Source organism: Amblyomma mixtum, chromosome 2 (genome assembly GCF_055824585.1).
Source record: "Amblyomma mixtum isolate Tamu chromosome 2, ASM5582458v1, whole genome shotgun sequence".
NCBI lineage: Eukaryota > Metazoa > Arthropoda > Arachnida > Ixodida > Ixodidae > Amblyomma > Amblyomma mixtum.
In genome coordinates this window covers 70,618,941-70,638,856 of record NC_143013.1, presented here as the reverse complement: position 1 = coordinate 70,638,856, position 19,916 = coordinate 70,618,941, and the positions used below count along the sequence as shown (strand labels likewise).

At 46.1% G+C, this 19,916-nt stretch overlaps 1 protein-coding gene across 1 annotated transcript; it reads left to right on the top strand.

Annotated features, from left to right (window-relative positions):
- The first annotated feature begins 3,871 nt into the window (after window positions 1-3,871).
- Window positions 3,872-8,301, top strand: LOC149359682 (uncharacterized). Its single transcript, XM_089567728.1, has 3 exons — window positions 3,872-3,877; window positions 6,143-6,310; window positions 7,831-8,301. The coding sequence occupies exons 1-3, from the start codon at window positions 3,872-3,874 to the stop codon at window positions 8,299-8,301; spliced, it is 645 nt and encodes a 214-aa protein (XP_089423854.1).
- Window positions 8,302-19,916: the final 11,615 nt, after the last annotated feature.

Here is a 19,916-nt window from a genome sequence, read left to right as displayed (position 1 = left end):
GGGCATAACATAAGAGGTGGCATTACTGAAATAACACGACCGTGACTCATTAATTCATTAGATGAAAGACTTAAACTTGTAAGGAATTTTGAGGGACAGACAATGAGACTATGACGTGCGAAGGATTGTTCCATCCCTCTGCACAAGGAGAGAAAAATGACGCGAAATAATCAACGGCGTGAGTGCAATGGAAATAACTTTTATTCAATGACGTAAGGTGTTTGGCAAGGTGAGATGTAATAAAGCTTTTCAAACATGCAAATAGAAGCAGTTCATCATGTTATGTCGTAGTACATTCAAACGAGGCATATGAAGCAAAAAGTGTACTGTCTCTCGACTGAAACTGCACACATTAGCGGCTGCCCGTATGCGAAGTCCGAAGAAAGCAATTCCTGCTTGGAAGGGGGCTTGCAGGTGGCAGTTTGGCTCAGAAAAGATGGAATATGTTCTACGCGGAGTAGAGAGGAGGGACGCTCACACACGCCCTGGGATGGTTGAGTGGACAATTGTCCTTCCGTACACAATACTGCGACGATGACGATGATGAAAAACATTTATTCAGTAAACAACTTTGCCCCCCGCCCCTGTCATTGATTGATTGATTGAGGAATAATGAATGCATCTTGAGGCTTGATACTGAAAGGATTCAAACCTCTGATGCGATATGCTTGACGAGAGCTATAAAAAGCGGTTATGTTTTCTAACCTTTGTGTAGGAGTGATTTGGTGCCGAATAGTTAAACGCTTTCAAGGAAAACCTAACGTGCGAAGTTTATCAGCACTTAGATATCGATGAAGTGAAATTTGGGTGTTTGGAGACTTGGTAATTAACTATTCTGCTAACGTAATAAAATTCATAGAGGCATGGGGAACGCTCACATGCAATTTGCCACCGTGGAGGTGAAAGAAAAATAGGAAAGGTCCGTCATAAGGAGTGCATTTTAGTAATATAGAACTAAAACGTGCAATATATGGCCGCAGTCACTATTTTTTAGCGCTTATAAGATACCTGGTTCGGGGCTTAGTGGCTGCAGCTTTCTAGTGCTTAGCACAACTTCGCGGATTCGAATTCAGGCTGCGTCACGTGCCTTTCAATGTAGGCAAGACATTGAAATGACCGCTGGCCGTGGTCTACCAGTGCACGTTAACAACCCTAGGTCGCTTAGATTATTTGAAACACGTCATGTCGGAGTTGCCCATAACTTAAGATTAAGTTTTAACTTCAGATTACTCATCGAACGCCGTGCTCAAGACTTTGGCCATTATAAGCATCATTGTGTTACTGCCGCACACACTGGTTAGTACGAGAACTGTTCCGGTGCTTTAGAATGCAGTAATAAGTTTGCCTTCACACGCCGCCTTTCGCGTTCATGGTCTCTCAAGGCACTTTTGTCTTACGCGGGATGGTACCGAGAAGAAGTCCTTTATGCATCTGCTCTGACGCCCATCATGTGCGCTACCCACGCATAGTTCTCGCTTTTTAAGTTAAAGACCATTCATGCCTGGCCTCCTTGCCAGATGTCAACCTCTATTTTGCAGGATGAAAGCAGGGCTAAATGAAAGTAGCTGGAATTCGCTTTTTGCGTAAAGGAAGCAACAGCGTAAGCTATATGAGAAATTACAGAATACCGTTGAGTTATATCCCTCAACCCAACTAATGACATCAGACGAAGCAATAAAGTAAATGAACGTGACCAGGTTCCCACCATTTGCAAGTTTCACTACCACTGTGGCTTTGGTATGTTTATTTGTTGAACCTCAAAGGCCCGAGAGGGCCTTGTGTACTGGGAGTTTCAATGTCAAAGTGGATGTCAGTTAGCAAAGGTCAAAGCACCGGGCCGTGCATAAATTCAAAAACCTAAGAGGATTCTTCAGAATTAACAAAACTATACACGGTCACAGCGGTATAGAATACACGCAGATGGGTTCAAATAGAAGAGAATACATACAAGAAGGTTGTTTAGAATGGTAACAAAATAGCATCGACTGATGAAGCTAGCGGCACAAGTTGAAGACGTAATCATGGAATGAAGCAAAGTTAGCAGTTGGTAGACGATATCAGTATTCGCATATTATTTCAAGTTGAATCCAAGATTTTATTTTCAATTAGATTGGAAAAATAGCCGCTTTTGCGAAGAATGTTATAAGCACTGATAAAACTCACTTGGACTGGTGGTCTAAATGCACTGTGCACATAATAAGTCGACTACTGAGGCCCCGCAACACTGTGTCGATGACATCTTGGAATGCCCAGTAGAAACGTTTTCCCGCACGACTGAGGCACGACCGCACGCATTGACAGCGCAGTTTCGTGCCAGACATACGATCAAATCTGAGTGACCAACTCCGGCGCATACCGACCTTTAAGTGCCACTACACGAAAGCCAGGCCGGCATTGAAACATTCGCAGTATTTCCCAAGGCGATGGAACGAGGCACATAGCTACTCAGCTGGGTGATAGCCCGCCCCCTTTTGTGTTTTGCGCAAGAGGTGCGCCCGCCGCAGATCGGCCACACCTTTTGTCTCCCGCCTCGGCACGTGCCAAGACCAGGGCCGGAATGATTGTTCTAGCCGGAGAGACCGCAGAACAAAAGGCCAGCGTTGCATTCCATGGACGCCATTGGCACCAGATCCGTGCTCGGGGCCAGGGGGGCAGAAAAACAAAACAGCAGTAAGCTTCGGAAAGACCACATGATCTAACACCCCCCTCGCTGAAGTCTGGACAACCGCCTGAAAGATGAAGGCACGCGGGCGCTTCCAAACCTCATTAACCCTAACCGGAGAAGGGAGTAAGGAAGGTCGAGAATCACTGCATTTTTGGTGCTTTTGTTTACGTACCTAACGAGGCTTTGGTATCGAAGCGCAATCTGGCAGCAAAACAGCTCTAGAACGGACCAAAGGTTATCAGATGGAAGTGGACAACTATGGCACCGGCTCCTGAACGCAGGTCTGGCTTGGGGGCCTGCGGCACGACAGGAAAGCCGGAATTGCATAAATAGAGCAGCGGAAGGCCACCAAAACCGGGGAAAATAAATAAAAAAAGGAACGACGACAGGAGAGTCGATCAGCGCCGCGAGACACATGCCCAATTAATCCTCGCCGGCGGCCACACCGGCGCGCCTGCGAGGGAAAACGCGCGTAGCCGATCGACGGCAAGTGTCAAAATTACGCACGCACACATACGCGCCCCGTTATATTCGCCGTGACAACACCCTGCCGGCCGCCGCCGTGACCCTGCGTGCTTTTAGCGGGCGTTTTCTTTTATTGAAATAACAACGGGTTCCGCTGTTTGTTTCTCGACTCCTTCTCCACCTCCTGCCCGCCTTCCATCAACCGGCGAAATCGCGCTCGCCGCATAGTTCGGACACATCGCAGCGCTAGCAGCACTCAAAGCCCCGCCGAAACCACCGGACGTTGGTCGCGCCGGGGCAACTCCCTTCAAATTGGCCACCCTTGCCCTTCTCAGTGCTTTTGCTGGCCGACATGGCAGGGCCGTGCTCTCCTCTTCTGCCTCCCCTTTCCACAGATATCTGGTCGTTTTCTGTTTTGTCTTATGGGGCCTCTTGGGGGGCGACCGCTTTGCCAATTTTCGCCCGGCCGGCAACGACTCATTGAAACGTCCGCGAGAAGGTTGCTGCGATCAGCGAGAGCGGCGGTAACAATGCGTCGCGCCCGCCGAAGAGACGATTACATGCTCGGGTCACGTGGTGTCCTCACCCCCTTCTTTCCCTCTACTCCCACTGGCAAGCATGCTCCCTTCTCCCTGGCTGGAAAACAATTGGAGCACAGGGCGAGGTGTATATAAATGCGCCAGGGTGCCCTGCCTGGTCATCACGGATCAGCTGCAGACCATTGCGGATACCGGACACACAATGAAGGTGAGCCACCGGCACCCGTCCGAGAGCTCCAGACAGTGGAGGACCGTTCGACACGGGATACAGTTTGCCTGCTACCTCGCAGAGCCGGAAGATCATCTGGCATACGATGTCCTTTCCTGATTTCCCAATTCAAGTGTTCAAAGAGGAAATGTCCCGTTGAGGGCAGCTAGTCTAGAGCGCAGTGAAATGTCCTTTCAGCCACTGGCAAACGAATAAGCTCTTGGCTTATTTGTGCCATTAGTAGTGACGTAATTTGATTACAATGAAACCTACAAACTAATGATAAAAGCATTGGAGTAATGCTTTCCAAGCTCTGCCTGTTTAGCTAGTGAAGATTCATTGCAGTAGCACCAAGGAGCAAAGGAGGAGAGAAATGGTAGAAATGATGAGTTATAAAAGGGGCGCAGTTATGAAGCCAAAGAGACACTCAAGAAAAAGATCAAAATGGAGCTCTCTGACAACTCTTTCAAAAGTGCGCTGTTTGCAAAAGTCTAATGTTCCGATCTACAAGCCTCGCTAAGAGAGAGGGCGCTTTCACGGGTACGGGAACTTATATGAGCCTGTATAGCGGAAACTGGATAGGTCGCACTCCATCTAGTGTTGTCAACTCTTGCGTGGAACCCGATAGTATATCACTGCAACTCCGGAGTGCTCCCATTCCCAATGGAGAACCGCAATGTATACGGTGGCATTGTTAACTACCCTGCCTTTCTCCCCTTTCTCCTCTCTCTATCGGGGGAGGGGAAATGACTTACCCTGCCTTAACAGTTGGCAAAAGGTTGAAGATGCCGCCTTAAGCTCATTATCTGCCATAGCAGACGGGGGCGTGACAGGTGTGTTACGTAACCTTTACAATGACAGACGCTGTTATCTTTTCACCGTCATCCCTCATGACTGATTGTCTACACTGGATAGTTTCATCTCTGAGGCATGAAATGATGGCGGCAGTAGACGAGAACAGACCGAAATTTGTGTGAAATTGAAATACAGCTAACGCAAAGTGTTCCTTATGATTGAAATCTAAGAAAGAAAAGTGAAATCGTGTGTGGTTGATCACTGCGTTGAAGAAAATATTCCCAAATTAACAAATGGACTCAGCGCCTCATGTATACAATGGTATGGGTAAATGAGATGCTTGAGTGAAGCGGGAAAAATGCACGTGCATTTTTGGAGGTGCATAGAGCTTCTTTATGGTAGGATCACGTAATATCTGGAGTTAGACATAAACGAAAGGTAAGTTTTCAGAAGTGGAGAATACAGTAGGGAAGTCAGCTAAATTACATTTGCCTGACAAACAAGTAGATGTCAGGCAGAGTGATGGAGACAAAGAGAAAACTGATTACGAGCTGCCGAAGTTTCCTCTGTTAATTGCGATAGATATTAGCATTTCTTGCTATTCCACGATAAATATCATAAAATTCAAAAGTACACAAGCTGTTGGTACATTTATATTTGGGCTAGGTGGCTATTGCTAATATAGAGGTATTAATCACTGGATTACGAAGTCAAGGTATTTAACACTATTTATTAATATGCGTCAAATTTTTTTTCGTACATCTAGATAAGTTGTGACATCACTGCTTTTAGTAGGAGCAAACATGAGAAGAATAGTCTTGGTAAGCAGCTTCTTTTGAGCGCCGAACGATGGACATCGTTTGAAATATTCAAGTCTGTCGAAACCGCACCTGCAACAGATAATGAAATTCTATAATCTAGATGGGCTGCTCAAGATATAAATGACCTGAGGATTCACTGTAGTTCTCATTAATGTTGCAACAACGCGTACACAAAAAATATTCTTTGCCGGTTCGAACAGAGCTTAAAGACCAAACTAGACTATAAACTATCGCCGGCAACCTCTTAATACCCGTGGAAAATAGTGCACGGAGCAGCAGTTCAGTAAAAAGAACACATAGGGGGCTATAGTGATGACGTAGCGAAGTTCCCCAGCACTTGGGCCTACGCCGCCCGGACTACAGTGGAGCCATACGCCCGCAATTCAATTTGTGCCGGATTTGTATTAAAGGACCTTCAACAATAAACCACTGAAAAGTGCGGTCCTGAAGAATAGTGCGGAACTAAATCTAAATTGGCATTCCACGTAACAAACATAACTTGTCGTTGCCTTGCCGCAAAATACAAACGTCTCTCTTATTCTCAGCAGTAAAATATCGAAGTGTTTCGATGGAAAATGCAACTGAAGTAGCGGTCACAAAAGCTTTTAGCGGGCTACTAACGTCACCTTCTACCGACTCCTCGTGACAGGCCGTCATCCTCCTCGCCGCTCTCGCGGTCGCCAACGCCGGATTCGTTGGCCACGCCGGATACGGCCACGGCTACGGCGGCCATGGTGGCTACGGCCATGGCTACGGCCATGCTGTCGTCGCCAAGGTCGCTGAGGCTGGACACTCCAACCAGCACAGGTCTCAGGATGTGAGTACATATACTTGGCTCTTGCTCTTAAACGTGTCCTCGTAAAACTTTAGTACATCGGAGACTGCGTCATCGTTACGTGAAGCTAACACGGTGACAACTCATTCGCGAAAGAGAAAAGGTAGGCAATCACGAAATAAAAAAAGCAAAAGGCTTGTTTTTAAGATTATCACCTTACTGCTAAATGGGATTTCTTGTTTCGCAGTTTCTTTGTTTATTCGTTGAGAAAACATAAACCAGTTGTTAACTCTAAAATTAGGGTTCAAAGCTAAGCATTTGACATTAAGATACGAATAAGTGCTCACAGTATTATGACATGTGATACAGCATTCTTTCAGTCTGCTAAATTTCATGAGTGATCCTCTTAAATAAAAATGTCTAAATAAAAAAGCCAACAATTAACGTTACCAGCACCAGAATGCAGTCAAGAATAAGTCATTTTGCGGACGATTGTGTATTGTATAGAATTATTAACGATCAAAGTGACTGCGATGCATTACAACAGGATTTGTGTAAAGTGGCCCAGTGGTGTGAGAACTGGAGAATGCATATTAACTTACAAAAATCTGTACATATGTGTTTCACTAAAAAGAAGGTTCCCCATATTTTCACTTATAACATAAATAATAGCAGACTGCTTTCAGTGTTGGAATTTAAATATCTTGGTGTATATTTAACAAGTTCAATGTCTTGGCATCGTCACGTGCATTTCGTTACTGCCAAAGCCTGTCGTGTTTCAGGTTTCCTGCGACGTAACGCTAAACTTTTCCCTTTAAAGACTAAAGAACTGCTGTATAATACAAACGTTAGAAGCATACTTGAGTATGCTTGCACAGTCTGGGATCCGAAAACCTTGCTTGACGTTCAAAAGCTAGAAAGAGTTCAGAATTTGGCCGTTCGTTTTGTTTTCAATAACTATGGGCGATATTTTAGTGTAACGAGCGCGAAAAAATCTTTGGGTTGGGACTCACTTCAATAACGTAGGAAAGTACTGCGTTTAAAATTATTTCATAATATATTTCATTCTAGAACTGGAATAGACAGAACCAAATATATAGCCAACCCTGATTACGTGTCTTTACGTAGAGATCATTCACTTAAAGTTAAAGAATACAGGTGCCGGACTGACCTTTTTAAAATGTCTTTTTTCCCCAAAACGGTTTCTGAATGGAACAAGCTGCCTGAGGAAGTAGTGTCCATATTATCAAATGATTCATTTTCTTCCATGCTGTGACATTTTTTTGTGTATAATAATTCCGTGTTCTTTCTATCTCATTGTTATCTTTTTTTTTGTAACCACCTGCACGCGGTGGCATTTGTGTACTTTTTCTTCTACCCCCCCCCCCCCCCCCCCCACTGTAATGCCAGCCAATGGCGCTGTGGGTATGATGATAAATAAATAAATAAATAAATAAATAAATAAATAAATTGACAATTCTCGAAAAGCCTTTCCGGTGTTCAGTACATTACCTCAAGTAATAGGCATACAATAATCCCGATTCGCCACTTTGGCATTACAGCTTGCCGGCAACTACAAATTCGGCTACAAAGAGGCCCACACCAGCGGAAGCTCCTTCCGTCAGGAGGCTGGAGACGCCTGGGGCAACAAGGTTGGTTCTTACGGTCTCACCGACGCTGACGGCCGCGTCCGTGTCGTGAAGTACGTCGCCGACGGCCACGGTTTCCGCGCCCACATCTCCACCAACGAGCCCGGCACTGCCGCCTCCCACCCCGCTGCCGCCGCCTACAACGCTCGCCACGCCGTGCCTGCCTACGGCTACGGAGTCGCCGCTCCAGTCGCCAAGGTCGCCGTCGCTGCCGCCGTCCCTGTCGCTGCCTACGCCCACGCCCCCTACGGATACGGAGGTTACGGACACGGAGGCTACGGACATGGAGGCTACGGACACGGAGGTTACGGCTACGGTCACGGCGTCTTCCACGGAGGCTACGGAGGACATGGAGGTTACGGCCACTTCGGTTACCACGGTTAAGCAATGTCTCGCCTGTGTATTAGGTGTTGTTTCCCAAGAACTTTCCTAAACTGAGACCTCGCGCGCCTCTTCCCTGTTGCACCTTCCTCCTGCATTGTCCCGTGTTCCTCTCTTTGTCTCGTCTAGCAACATTCCTGCTCTATGTCCTCGTCGGCGCTGGTTGTGTCGTTGCTCCATTGTATGTGAATTTCTTCTTCCTGTCTCTGTCCTCAGCTGTGCTCTTAATTTATTTCCTTTCCTCGACGTCCTTCGAGCCGTCTGCCTCTGCCGGTGTCCCAGTACAAAGCAGCTCGCACGCTTTTTTGTGCAAATAAATGTTGACTTTCGTTGACCGAGATATTCGTTGCAATCGCCTTTATTTCTTCCACAAAGCGAGTCTGGTTGCAAGCACCAGCACCTGGCTGCCCCATGCATCGATGCACAGCATAGCAGGTGGCCAACGCGCTGGAACGTTTTCTGAGATAGGAACGCTAGCTATATGGAAGTCGCCATGGCACTCTCCTTGAGGAAACAGTCTATATCATTTTGCTAGCTATAAATTAACATTCGTGACAATAGGAAGTGGCTTAGTTCAGTGCTAGTTTCGGAAGAATAAAAATTATTTGATTAATGAAAATACTAGTCTTTCAGAGTGCTTCTTTAAGGGCATAAACGGGCTTAAACTGAACGCCTCGATTGCGGTCACTGCTCAAACGCTGGGGTCTCGAAGCGGCGTCTCCAATATCCAGGTGTACGCAACGTCGCGCCAGCGTGCACGGCCTAGCTCATGCGGGCTAATCCAACCACGCACGCCCTAGGTCATGCGTGATATATAAGCAAGGCACTTCCTGGCTCCCCAATTTCTTCCTTCCGTCCGTTTCTTCATCTAGCTTTGAGGATCTCCCGAAAGCGGAAGTAACAGCGTGCATTGTTCTTCTTGAAGTGCAGCTCCTACCACTAATCCGTGAGGCCACTACAAGCCGCCATTGAAATATTATTTCATAATTTAGATCATATTATTAAGCAATTTCACATAGACTGCCCGCTAGCGTTATCTTCGCATAAAATAAATATTTTTCGCAACAGGCGAATTATACGCTGGCTTTTCTTATTTTGTAAAATGTTTTCTTGAACGTTGTAGACGGGAGAAATTTAAGTACCTAAGTTCTCATCACCTCCCGCAGCCTGGGTAGATACAAAATTGACGAATGACTCAGCGCACTTAGGCCAAATGCGAATTTCATGCGCTAGCACTTTGGTTTTCCTTTCTGTTTCGGTTAGAGGCTCGGTCCTCACAATGTAAGGTGGGCTTCAGAAAAAGACAGGGAAAATCAGATACACCTGGCAGGTTGTCCATAACGTGGTAGGCAGGTGGGCAGTATTTCATAAAGCAGGCTTCAGAGATTGTTTATTTTTCTTTTTGCGAGAATGCGGGTAGTTTGGTTCGGTTTATCGGGTTTAACGTCCCAAAGCAACTAAGGCTATGAGAGACGCCGTAGTGAAGGGCTCCGGAAATTTCTTCCACCTGGGGTTCTTTAACGTGCACTGACATCGCACAGTACACGGGCCTCTAGAATTTCTCCTCCAAAGAAGTTCAACCGCCGCGGCCGGGATCGAACCCGCGTCTTTCGTGTCAGCAGCCGGGCACCATAACCACTGAGCCACCGCGGCGGTTATGCGGGTAGTACGGCTATTGCACTAAAACATATGGCATAAATGTAATGAAATGTCGGCTCATGGTGGGCGTTTAGGCAACGTGTTACATTATGAATATAGCCCTAGGACACGGACTAGCAAAGAATAACACATACACCGCGCGATGTGTGTGACTCGGTCTTTGCTCTTTCGATCGTTTCGACTTCCGCCAGGGGCGACATTCCACAGCAATCATTTTTCCAGGTGATTCTCTCGCCTTTTTATCGTTGGCGCCTGTCGCCAACGAGGCCAAGGCTGGAAGCTAGCGCGCCGCAATGTCACTCATCGGCTCTGGAATCAAAGGCGCGGCTGACCAATGAGAAACGCGAAATGAATGAAATGGGGGAGGGGGTGGGGGGAGGGTAGTCGCGGTGAATTACACACATAGACAGGAAGAAAAAAAAGTGTTAAGAAAAACTTAGTTAAACACAACAAAACGTGGACATTATGTGAACATTTCGTCTTATAAAAAGGAGAGGCTACTGCAAGAGACTTGAGAAAGAAAGGATCTGATAACAAGAAATAATATATGCTGAATATATCACATCCTGTTCGAGCGATGCAAAAGCTCAGTTGGCTTCAGTGGCGGTAGGCGTCGCTGGCTGGGATCACAAAACATAGGCGCTCGTCAGCATGTGTAGCGTCCTCAAGCTTCGAACTACATGTCAGGGTTTTTGAGTGCGACCACCTAACTTTACAGCAAAAACTGCCAAGAGCATACGATCTGCTGTGTAAAGCGTTAAGCTCAGCGAAAGCTGTCGCAGCGCTTCCCACTCTCTTCGGGCAGCTGGTCACGACGGCAACCACCTGCTGAGGCACCAAATGTTAATGGTGGGGTGTCCATGGGTGACGTGAGGCCTCATCTAGTTCGTGTAACAGCATTTACTCTGAACAATCTGCAACTAGGATCACACCTCGACCTTAAGAATAGGTCTGCTGACCCCACAGCGTGGTTCTGACTTATCGAAATGAAAAAAAAAATCACTATAATAGCGCTCAAGATATTTCCCTAGGCAAGCAACATGTTCCGCATCTAGCGTATTGACCCCATTTATTCACCCATATCACAGTGAAGGTACAGTCTTCTCTACATAACTGCCTTCCAAAGCGACATGTAACAGAGTTGGCAACACAAAACCAAATCATCAAAGGACAGGGGACTGCCTCAGACCGCTAGCCGACATTTCGACAAGACGACTTGTCTTGGTCTGGGAAAGCGTGGTCATCATTGGCAGGGGTTATAGTACAGCACCGGTTCAATGGTGTGTGCAGGAAACACCGCAGCTTCATTGAATAATATACTAACTGAATAATACAGCTCTTCCGCCAGCAGATAACACAATGTTTAGACTTAAACTTCCTTCGTTATACGCAAACATTCCCATAAACGAAAAGAATGACACCCTCTCTAAAGTTTCGGCTCAAATTCCACCCTCCCACGAGTATGAAATCTGTCCTTTATTACTTCAGTTAATTTTCTCTCTTAACTATCTTGTGTTCGATTGCTCTCATCAACTTCAAGTTTTTGGTTAAGTTATGGACCCTCTTTTCAGACCAACTTAAGCAAAGATAATTATGAGGCTACTCGCGTATAAACCTCTAATTTCTTTTTCTCAGAAAAACCTGTCTCATATATGCGTTGCGTACACATTTTCATTAAACAGGAGCACATATTTGAGACAATAAAATCATTCGTCTGCTACCTTAATTTCTTACGTTCTAGCATTAAGATAACCTGCCATCACTCTTGAACTCAAGTAAACTTTCACCACACTAGATTTCGTTCAGAAAATCGCCAGCTTAAAAGCGCACTCTACAGGACGCCGACAGACCAACAGCAATACTTAGATTTCAGTAGCCGTCATGCGAGACACTGTCACAATCATCCGATATATCCTAGACATAACTGTAGAGCAGGCAACGCGGCATAGATAAATATGTAAAGACGATCAGTATATGAAACACGAAAACGCATTGGAAAACATCCTAGTTTATAGGAAATATCTCCCGGACTCCCTGAATATAGCTATCCAACAAGAAACGAGGCGACGTACTTAAAATGGAACCAAGAGCGAACATTGAGCGGCCCTGTGATGTTATAACGAGACACTCGAATGCTCCTCTTAATATAAACCGTACAGTACGGAAATACCACCCCTTGCTAACAACCAATAGCCGTCGAAATGAATTCCAGAAACACAACGGTAACATACACACGCAACAGCAAATCTCATAGATTCTTAGTAAACACTTTTCTCGATGAGACACCCGCGCCGACGATACGAGTATCTTCATGTAATCGACACAGATGTAAGACCCGCAAACATTAATAAAATGATCCTGAGGTTACAAGCACGGCAAGCGACTTCATCTTTAGCGTAAAGATTAGCTTAAAGTGAGCATCGTCTAATAGTATCTGCATTGTACAAGTCTCCTCCTTGAAGGGACAGTATATCGGAGAGACAGGTAAAATCAGTGAGCGCGAGAGTAAATGGCCACCGCACTAACAAAGGACAGAACCACCGAAAGGCAGTTTTGGAAGATTTTAATCAATATGGTAACAACGTCAGGTGTGAAACCGGCAAGATATAAGAATACAGGGAGGTGTTTCTAATTCACAAATGCCGAACGTTACAACCAATAGGGACAACGCTTTGAAAAGAAACTTCGAATATTTCTGGTACACTCCGTCGTTGACGTAACTGTTTAATAAGTTCTTACATCTGGACAGAGTCAGGCTAAAAATAACGCCACATGAAAAACTTGCTGGTAGTTTAGCATTGCTAAGAACGAAATATTGCGCCACCACCGTCCACCACCACCGCCACGTACCTGAAAGCGTGAATGAGGTTTTCACTGACCAAGGCAGCCAATTATGGGCGTCTAACTTATTCACCGTAACTGTCAATTCACCTAATGTATACCAGCAGCCTATGCTGCAGTGCCGCGTTTCTGCAGCAATGTTGTCAACGCCAACATTGCTCTACTGCCATATTTATGCCACAACGTTACGTACGCTAAACGCATGCAGCGAACCTCTGTTTATTACTACCGCGACACAGCTATTTAGTTTCACAGCAGCACTTGTGGACGAAGAAGACAATGTGCAATGCGCATAGTCTTCTTCGTCGTCGAGCGTGTTGCAATTTAACATGAGGCGTGTTCGGCTGCACCAAAAGCCTAGTGCTCTCGCGCAATGGCTAGCGAAGGTAATCTGTTCGCGCCGGCGCTGGCTGGACTCCCGGTCGTAAATATTTGTTTGACCTCTCTTTATATATTACTTTTGCTTGGCACAAACCCACAAACACCGCAAGTATACAAACATCCCAAGACCTTCCTCGGGGTTGGCCCGTCGGAATAATGCTCTTCACCTAAAAAAAGTTTGAGATCACTGCGGAAATCCGCATTGGAGCAATGCGGAAGCAAAACGTCCCCACACTATATCGACGTCCGTGGCTCTTCCGACGTCCATGCACTATATTGACGTCCATGGCTACTTTGGCGTCAGTATATTTTTCGTGCTTTTCAAAAGCGTTTAAGTTATTAGCTAATAACCCCTCATCAACCAAATTTTTCTCACTGCAACATTTTATCACACACTATGTGTTACAACCACACTTTCGCATATTTATCGTTAGAAAACGACGTTATCTTGCGGACAGAATCGCGGACACTTTTTGCGGACGCGACATAGCCATATAATGTTTTCGCATTAATAAAAAAAAACACGTAATAGCTGCTTTCCTGCAGTCCATATCACCCCTTTCTCGTTTCTGCATTTTTGTCTACTTTAAAATTCTCTTATCCACCTGCTGCTATAATTTCTCAGTAATTCGATTTGTACTTTCTATTTATAACCGAACAGCCAGCATAACGTTAATGAGGTCTAATTTCGGTTTTCCGTGTCTGTCTTTGCACCGTAAAATTTTTCGGATTTGCTTGTTTCATAAAATTTCCTACCACGAGTCTCTACATCGTGAATTCATCATGTCGCCTAGCTACCTCTCCTCACGTGTCGACCATCGTCCCAAGGTTGCTCTTCCTAACATCTTTATTATTCATTCATCTTTATTATTCATTATTCATCTTTTATTATTCATTCTTGCCAAACAGATCTAAAGACTCGAACCACCTTCCGGCAGAGATCGCATCTATATCAGATTACTCTTTTCAGGCAAGCATTGTGCAATAAATTTTGCGATTTCACGTAAGTGTGTATTAATGCCGTTTCTCCTCTTGCCGTTTTCTTTTTATTGTTATTCATGTCTTGTTTCGCTTTTCAATTTACTTTTCTAGTGCAATTATATTCCTTTTCCCGCTATTTAACCTTTCACGCTATATGATTTATTTTGTACTATGTACCTGCCGCTTTCATGTTCTGTTCTTGCTTTTTGTAATCCACTCCCCTCTACAATGCTTCGGCGATTGAGGGTATGCGAAATAAATAAATAAATAAACCCTCTGCTTCGGCATTTCTCTCCTCATCCCCTACACTTTTTTCTGCCCACATTCTCTTACGCGACACATGCTTTTCATGAGCCGTACTCTCCCTCCCCTATTGTGTCCGATTCTTTTTTTTAAACTTCCCTCTGTTTGGGTCTGTTCTGCTGCTGTGCTTCTTTTTCACGCATTTTCCAGGTCAGCTGGCCTTCCTCTTTGTCATGTCACCTGTCTCAGCCCCCATACCCGGACGACAGCTTTTCCAAGTTCACGTTCTTCGCCTTACTACCGTCCCCACTTCAAACTATCGTGGCCCCTTCACCGGTCCTTTCCCACCGGAGTCAAGACGCTATATAACTTATGACTTATCGTTTTGTTTTTTGAATATTTAGTGGACGTTTTTCAGCGTTCATATTATATATTAAACTGCGAGACATCTGCAACTAAAACGTTGTAATTTAAAAATCCAAACGTTCCGGAGGCGGCTCGGTTCTTAATTCAGGGGTGAGAAAAGGTCATTGGCTTGCGTCTTTAAGTACAGTGTGCGTCCCTCTTTTGTGACCACCATGCAGAAAATCGACCTCATCACCGTTTCAAGCTTTTACAGCGTACGGTGGCGATGCCGTAAAACCACATAGGCGTGCAAGCAAGATGGGCATGATCACTTTGCCCGAAGGCAATGGACTGGTTTCTAATTCCACATTTTAAAGTGAAGGGGAACATTGCTAGGGCGCTCTACACAAGCGTGACGCAGACTGTACATGGCTGAGTGAGTCTATCTCGCACACACAGGCAATTCTCTCTAAATGTTAAGTTTTCAATGTTTATTTCAGAACGCATTTCCGGTTCTCATCGGTGAATATGATTTACAGTGGAAGAAATACTGTTTTCTTTATTACTGATATATGTGGCGTCGTCTGGGCTTAAAAGTTACGCCTAGTTTATCTAGGCTTGTCTGTTAGCAAGAGTAGTTCTGTGGATGCAATTATCGCGCAGATTGGCGGTCGGCGCCAATTGGCGCAGATTGCCGCAAGTGGCGGTTACATCAATGATTGGTCCCCTCGAAGTTTTTTGGGACAACCTAAATCGCACAAATTTCAGCGGTGGCAGCACTTGCCATCCCAGGGCATGCAGTGGCGCATCGCTTAACCGATGCCCCACTGCGCCAGGATTGGTGTGAGGACTCCCAGGGATCTATGAATGTAAAGTAGAGAATTATCGATTCTGAATATATGGGCATTAACCCATTAGCTATCACGTCATACTATTAAAACGGAGACCGGGCCGCGGTACGGCGACTACTACCTTCGCGTAGTTAGCGCGCAGATCAGAAGGGGTGCGGCGGCGGTTACGTAGAGCCATGCACAGGTAGAATTGCAAGCTGTGTGGCATCGGATTACATCAATTCGCAGCGCGCGGCGACTTCGTTCGCAAAATGAGAGGGCGGGCGTACGCCTTTTCACACATAAGCAGTCTGAAGTGTCTGTGCATACTTTTATGATTGCTCATTGTCTTAATTAGTCTGAGTTTTCTTTTCTCGTGTCCATCCTTTTCTGTCGGTGCGTTATGTTGTTCAGGACTAAATTTCGAACGTTTCATGTAATATCACTGACGTACTGCGTAGTAAATTATGTGTTCCGTGCCCTAGCTGTTTCCTTTGGCACTGCGTTTTAACTTCTGGTCATACTTTGTTCGCGTCGGCAGGTAGGATCAGGGCGCGCAAGTTTAAATGAAAGAAATAACGAAGTGAAGAAATAAAGAAATAACGAATGCTAGTAGTTCCCACCGATGATTTCATCACACGACTAGCAGAAAAAAAGCATATAGTGTGCCGCATAGTGTGCAATTTATACCATGGTGCTGATCATGATGACGCCTTAACTCTTAACGACGGGCGATCAGAGAATGTCTAGATCAGGCTAAAAAAATTCGCTGTAGCTTAGCTTGGTTAAGCCCGGTAATTGCGAAAGCAATATCCGTACCTACGCCATGGTACAGCTGGTAGTGAAGCTGGTGGTGGTGCTTGTGGTTAGACTTGTGGTGATGCATCGGTTATACAATCCAATCCAAACCAATCCAATCCAATCCCATCCAATATAATCCTATATAATCCAATTCAATCCACTCCGATCCAATCCAATCCCCTCCAATCCAATCCAATGCAATCCAATCCAATCCAATGTAATCTACTCTAATCGAATGTAATCTAATCTAACCCAATCCAATTCAGTCCAGTCCAGTCTAATGCAGTACAATCCAATCTAATCTAATCCAATCTAATGCAATCAAGGTCAAACGAAGGTCAATGATGGTCACCGCCGCGGCACGATGGTGGTCACCGCCGCGGCACGGCCAAGGCGTGAAAGTGCAAGTAGTATTGCTTTGGTGGTCACCGCCGTGGCACGATGGTGGTCACCGCCGCGGCACGGCAAAGGCGTGAAAGTGCAAGTAGTATTGCTTTGGTGGTCACCGCCGTGGCACGATGGTGGTCACCGCCGCGGCACGGCAAAGGCGTGAAAGTGCAAGTAGTATTGCTTTGGTGGTCACCGCCGTGGCACGATGGTGGTCACCGCCGCGGCACGGCAAAGGCGTGAAAGTGCAAGTAGTATTGCTTTGGTGGTCACCGCCGTGGCACGATGGTGGTCACCGCCGCGGCACGGCAAAGGCGTGAAAGTGCAAGTAGTATTGCTTTGGTGGTCACCGCCGTGGCACGATGGTGGTCACCGCCGCGGCACGGCAAAGGCGTGAAAGTGCAAGTAGTATTGCTTTGGTGGTCACCGCCGTGGCACGATGGTGGTCACCGCCGCGGCACGGCAAAGGCGTGAAAGTGCAAGTAGTATTGCTTTGGTGGTCACCGCCGTGGCACGATGGTGGTCCCCGCCGCGGCACGGCAAAGGCGTGAAAGTGCAAGTAGTATTGCTTTGGTGGTCACCGCCGTGGCACGATGGTGGTCACCGCCGCGGCACGGCAAAGGCGTGAAAGTGCAAGTAGTATTGCTTTGGTGGTCACCGCCGTGGCACGATGGTGGTCACCGCCGCGGCACGGCAAAGGCGTGAAAGTGCAAGTAGTATTGCTTTGGTGGTCACCGCCGTGGCACGATGGTGGTCACCGCCGCGGCACGGCAAAGGCGTGAAAGTGCAAGTAGTATTGCTTTGGTGGTCACCGCCGTGGCACGATGGTGGTCACCGCCGCGGCACGGCAAAGGCGTGAAAGTGCAAGTAGTATTGCTTTCGCAATAAAACAGTAAAAGCCAGTAAAAAGAATTCAGGGGACACTTAAGCTCCGCCTTAAAGGTTAATGGCTCCCTTCAGTGGCCTTGGGCCCTCACAGACACGGACACTGTCGGACAAGAAACATAAGGCTACTCCTTAACCAAGTCTAACGAACCTGCCTCGGTCACGTAGGGCAGCGTGTCTGACTCGGGATCCAAGGGGCACGGGTTCGATTCCCATCTCACCTGAATCTTATTTTCAGTGCAATTCAATTACTTTACGTTCTTACATGTCGAAATGACGTTTGAGCCATGGTTCGACTTTATATTCACAATTTATGCGATGCCTTAATCACTTTTCAAACCGCAGCTACACGTGTGACGTCATTACCTTTTCGCCCTAACCGTATTTTCTCGCATTCCATCAGCGTGGGCGCCGCTGAATTCTTCGAAGAACGGGAGCCTTAAAGCTGTCGCGTTAAACACGACGTTCACCGCCCAAGCATAGCGTTGTTCATGTGGGTTTAGTTGGTCGTATTCATGTGATTTGAGGTGGTCGTGTTCACACGAGGTGATGGCGTTGCGAGTACCAAAGTTAGACCACCCAGTGTTTCCCTCGAATCGCTGCAATGGGGAATTAGCTTTGGACAAGTATAGCAACCCAAGCATCCTCTTGTTGGCGAATATCAAACGCTCTTAACTTGTTCGAAGAGAGGCAGAGAATGTTTACGAAACCGCATTGTTTTTTGTGGCTATCTGCTTCCAGTTTATGCATTGTGCATCACTGTGTCCTAGTTCTGGTAGCCTCTTTATTAAGAGAACGTTTTGGTTGGTTGGTTGGTTGGTTGGTTGGTTGGTTGGTTGGTTGGTTGGTTGGTTGGTTGGTTGGTTGGTTGGTTGGTTGGTTGGTTGGTTTATGGGGTTTAACATCCCAAAGCGACTAAGGCTATGAGAGACGCCGTAGTGGAGGGCTCCGGAAAGAGAACGTTTTAATGTAACCGATGTTGCATGTGTACAGTGGGATTCGTTTCTTTATCGAAAAATAAACAATGAGACCAAACAAAAACTTGCTATAATGAATGTGAATATATGGTCATATGTGGCACTGCCAGCTTAGTTTGAAAATATAGATTAGAGGTCATTGAAGAGCCGAACAAGTTTAGGGTGCGAATGCAGTAAAGGCAGTATAATATCCGGGCAAATTTTTGCCAACATTCAGCTGATGACAAAAATTTCATATAGGGCGCTTACCTACACATTTACAAGGAGTGAAAAAAGGCAAATCCGCACATTATTTGAGGCGTTCAGAGTGACTAAGATGAATTATCAACAAAAAAATATAAAAAATCTAAATTCAGCAGCATAACGTGCCGAAGCGACACATGGTATAGTGGAGGGCTCCGGATTAATTTAGACCATCTGTAGTTCTTTAAGACGCACCCACATCGCACAGCACAAGGAAGAAACACACGCCCACAAACGACCTCCGCAGACAGCCTTACACTGCAACGTAAATTATAGATACCTGCCAATTTTTTTTTTTTCAGAGGTAATTCCTAATGGCCGGCGCTTAGCGCACAACGTCAACAGCAACGCGAAAGGAGACGTTGGTTGCTTTTTGGATGTCACGTTGAGAGTGTCGTTATGTGTAATCCCATGATACCACATTACCTAGACGCTACCATGTCGCTTGACATTTAGTGCGTACTGATAGATAGCTGGATTGGTAGACTGCTCGGCAAACGTGGCCACTCGTATGCCGGAAGTCCAACTTTCTCTTCGGTGCGTACATAAGAAAGTGTGCCTCGCTCACAACGGCTCTGAAATATGGAACGCAGGGAATAAAAATGCGGAGAATAACGACCACCTTCGGTCATTCTTCAGCCGTTTAGTTCTACTAAATGTGTGGTGGGAACCTTTAGTGATACGCGGGAACCTGCAACTTTGAATGCTACACTACACGCGAGATGGATGAAACGAAGCAAAAAGACGCACGAAACTGGAATTAATGAATTCTCCGCTTCAGTGCGCCATTGTGTGCTGGACCTGAAAAGTGGCGCCATGACAGATAACAGTTGTCGACTCGGGCTAACAACAGTTCTCAGTTTTCAAAGAATACACGAAGCTGTGGAAGCACTACAAAGCCCTTACGTTCAGCGGAGGTTCTTGAATAAAGGGTGGCGGAAGAAATGTGCCAAAAGGTGTTGACACTTCAATGCGGGTCGAGCTTTGCGGTTGATAACTGCAACGGGAACGAAGTAGGATATGTGTCAACTGCGGCTTGTTTGTT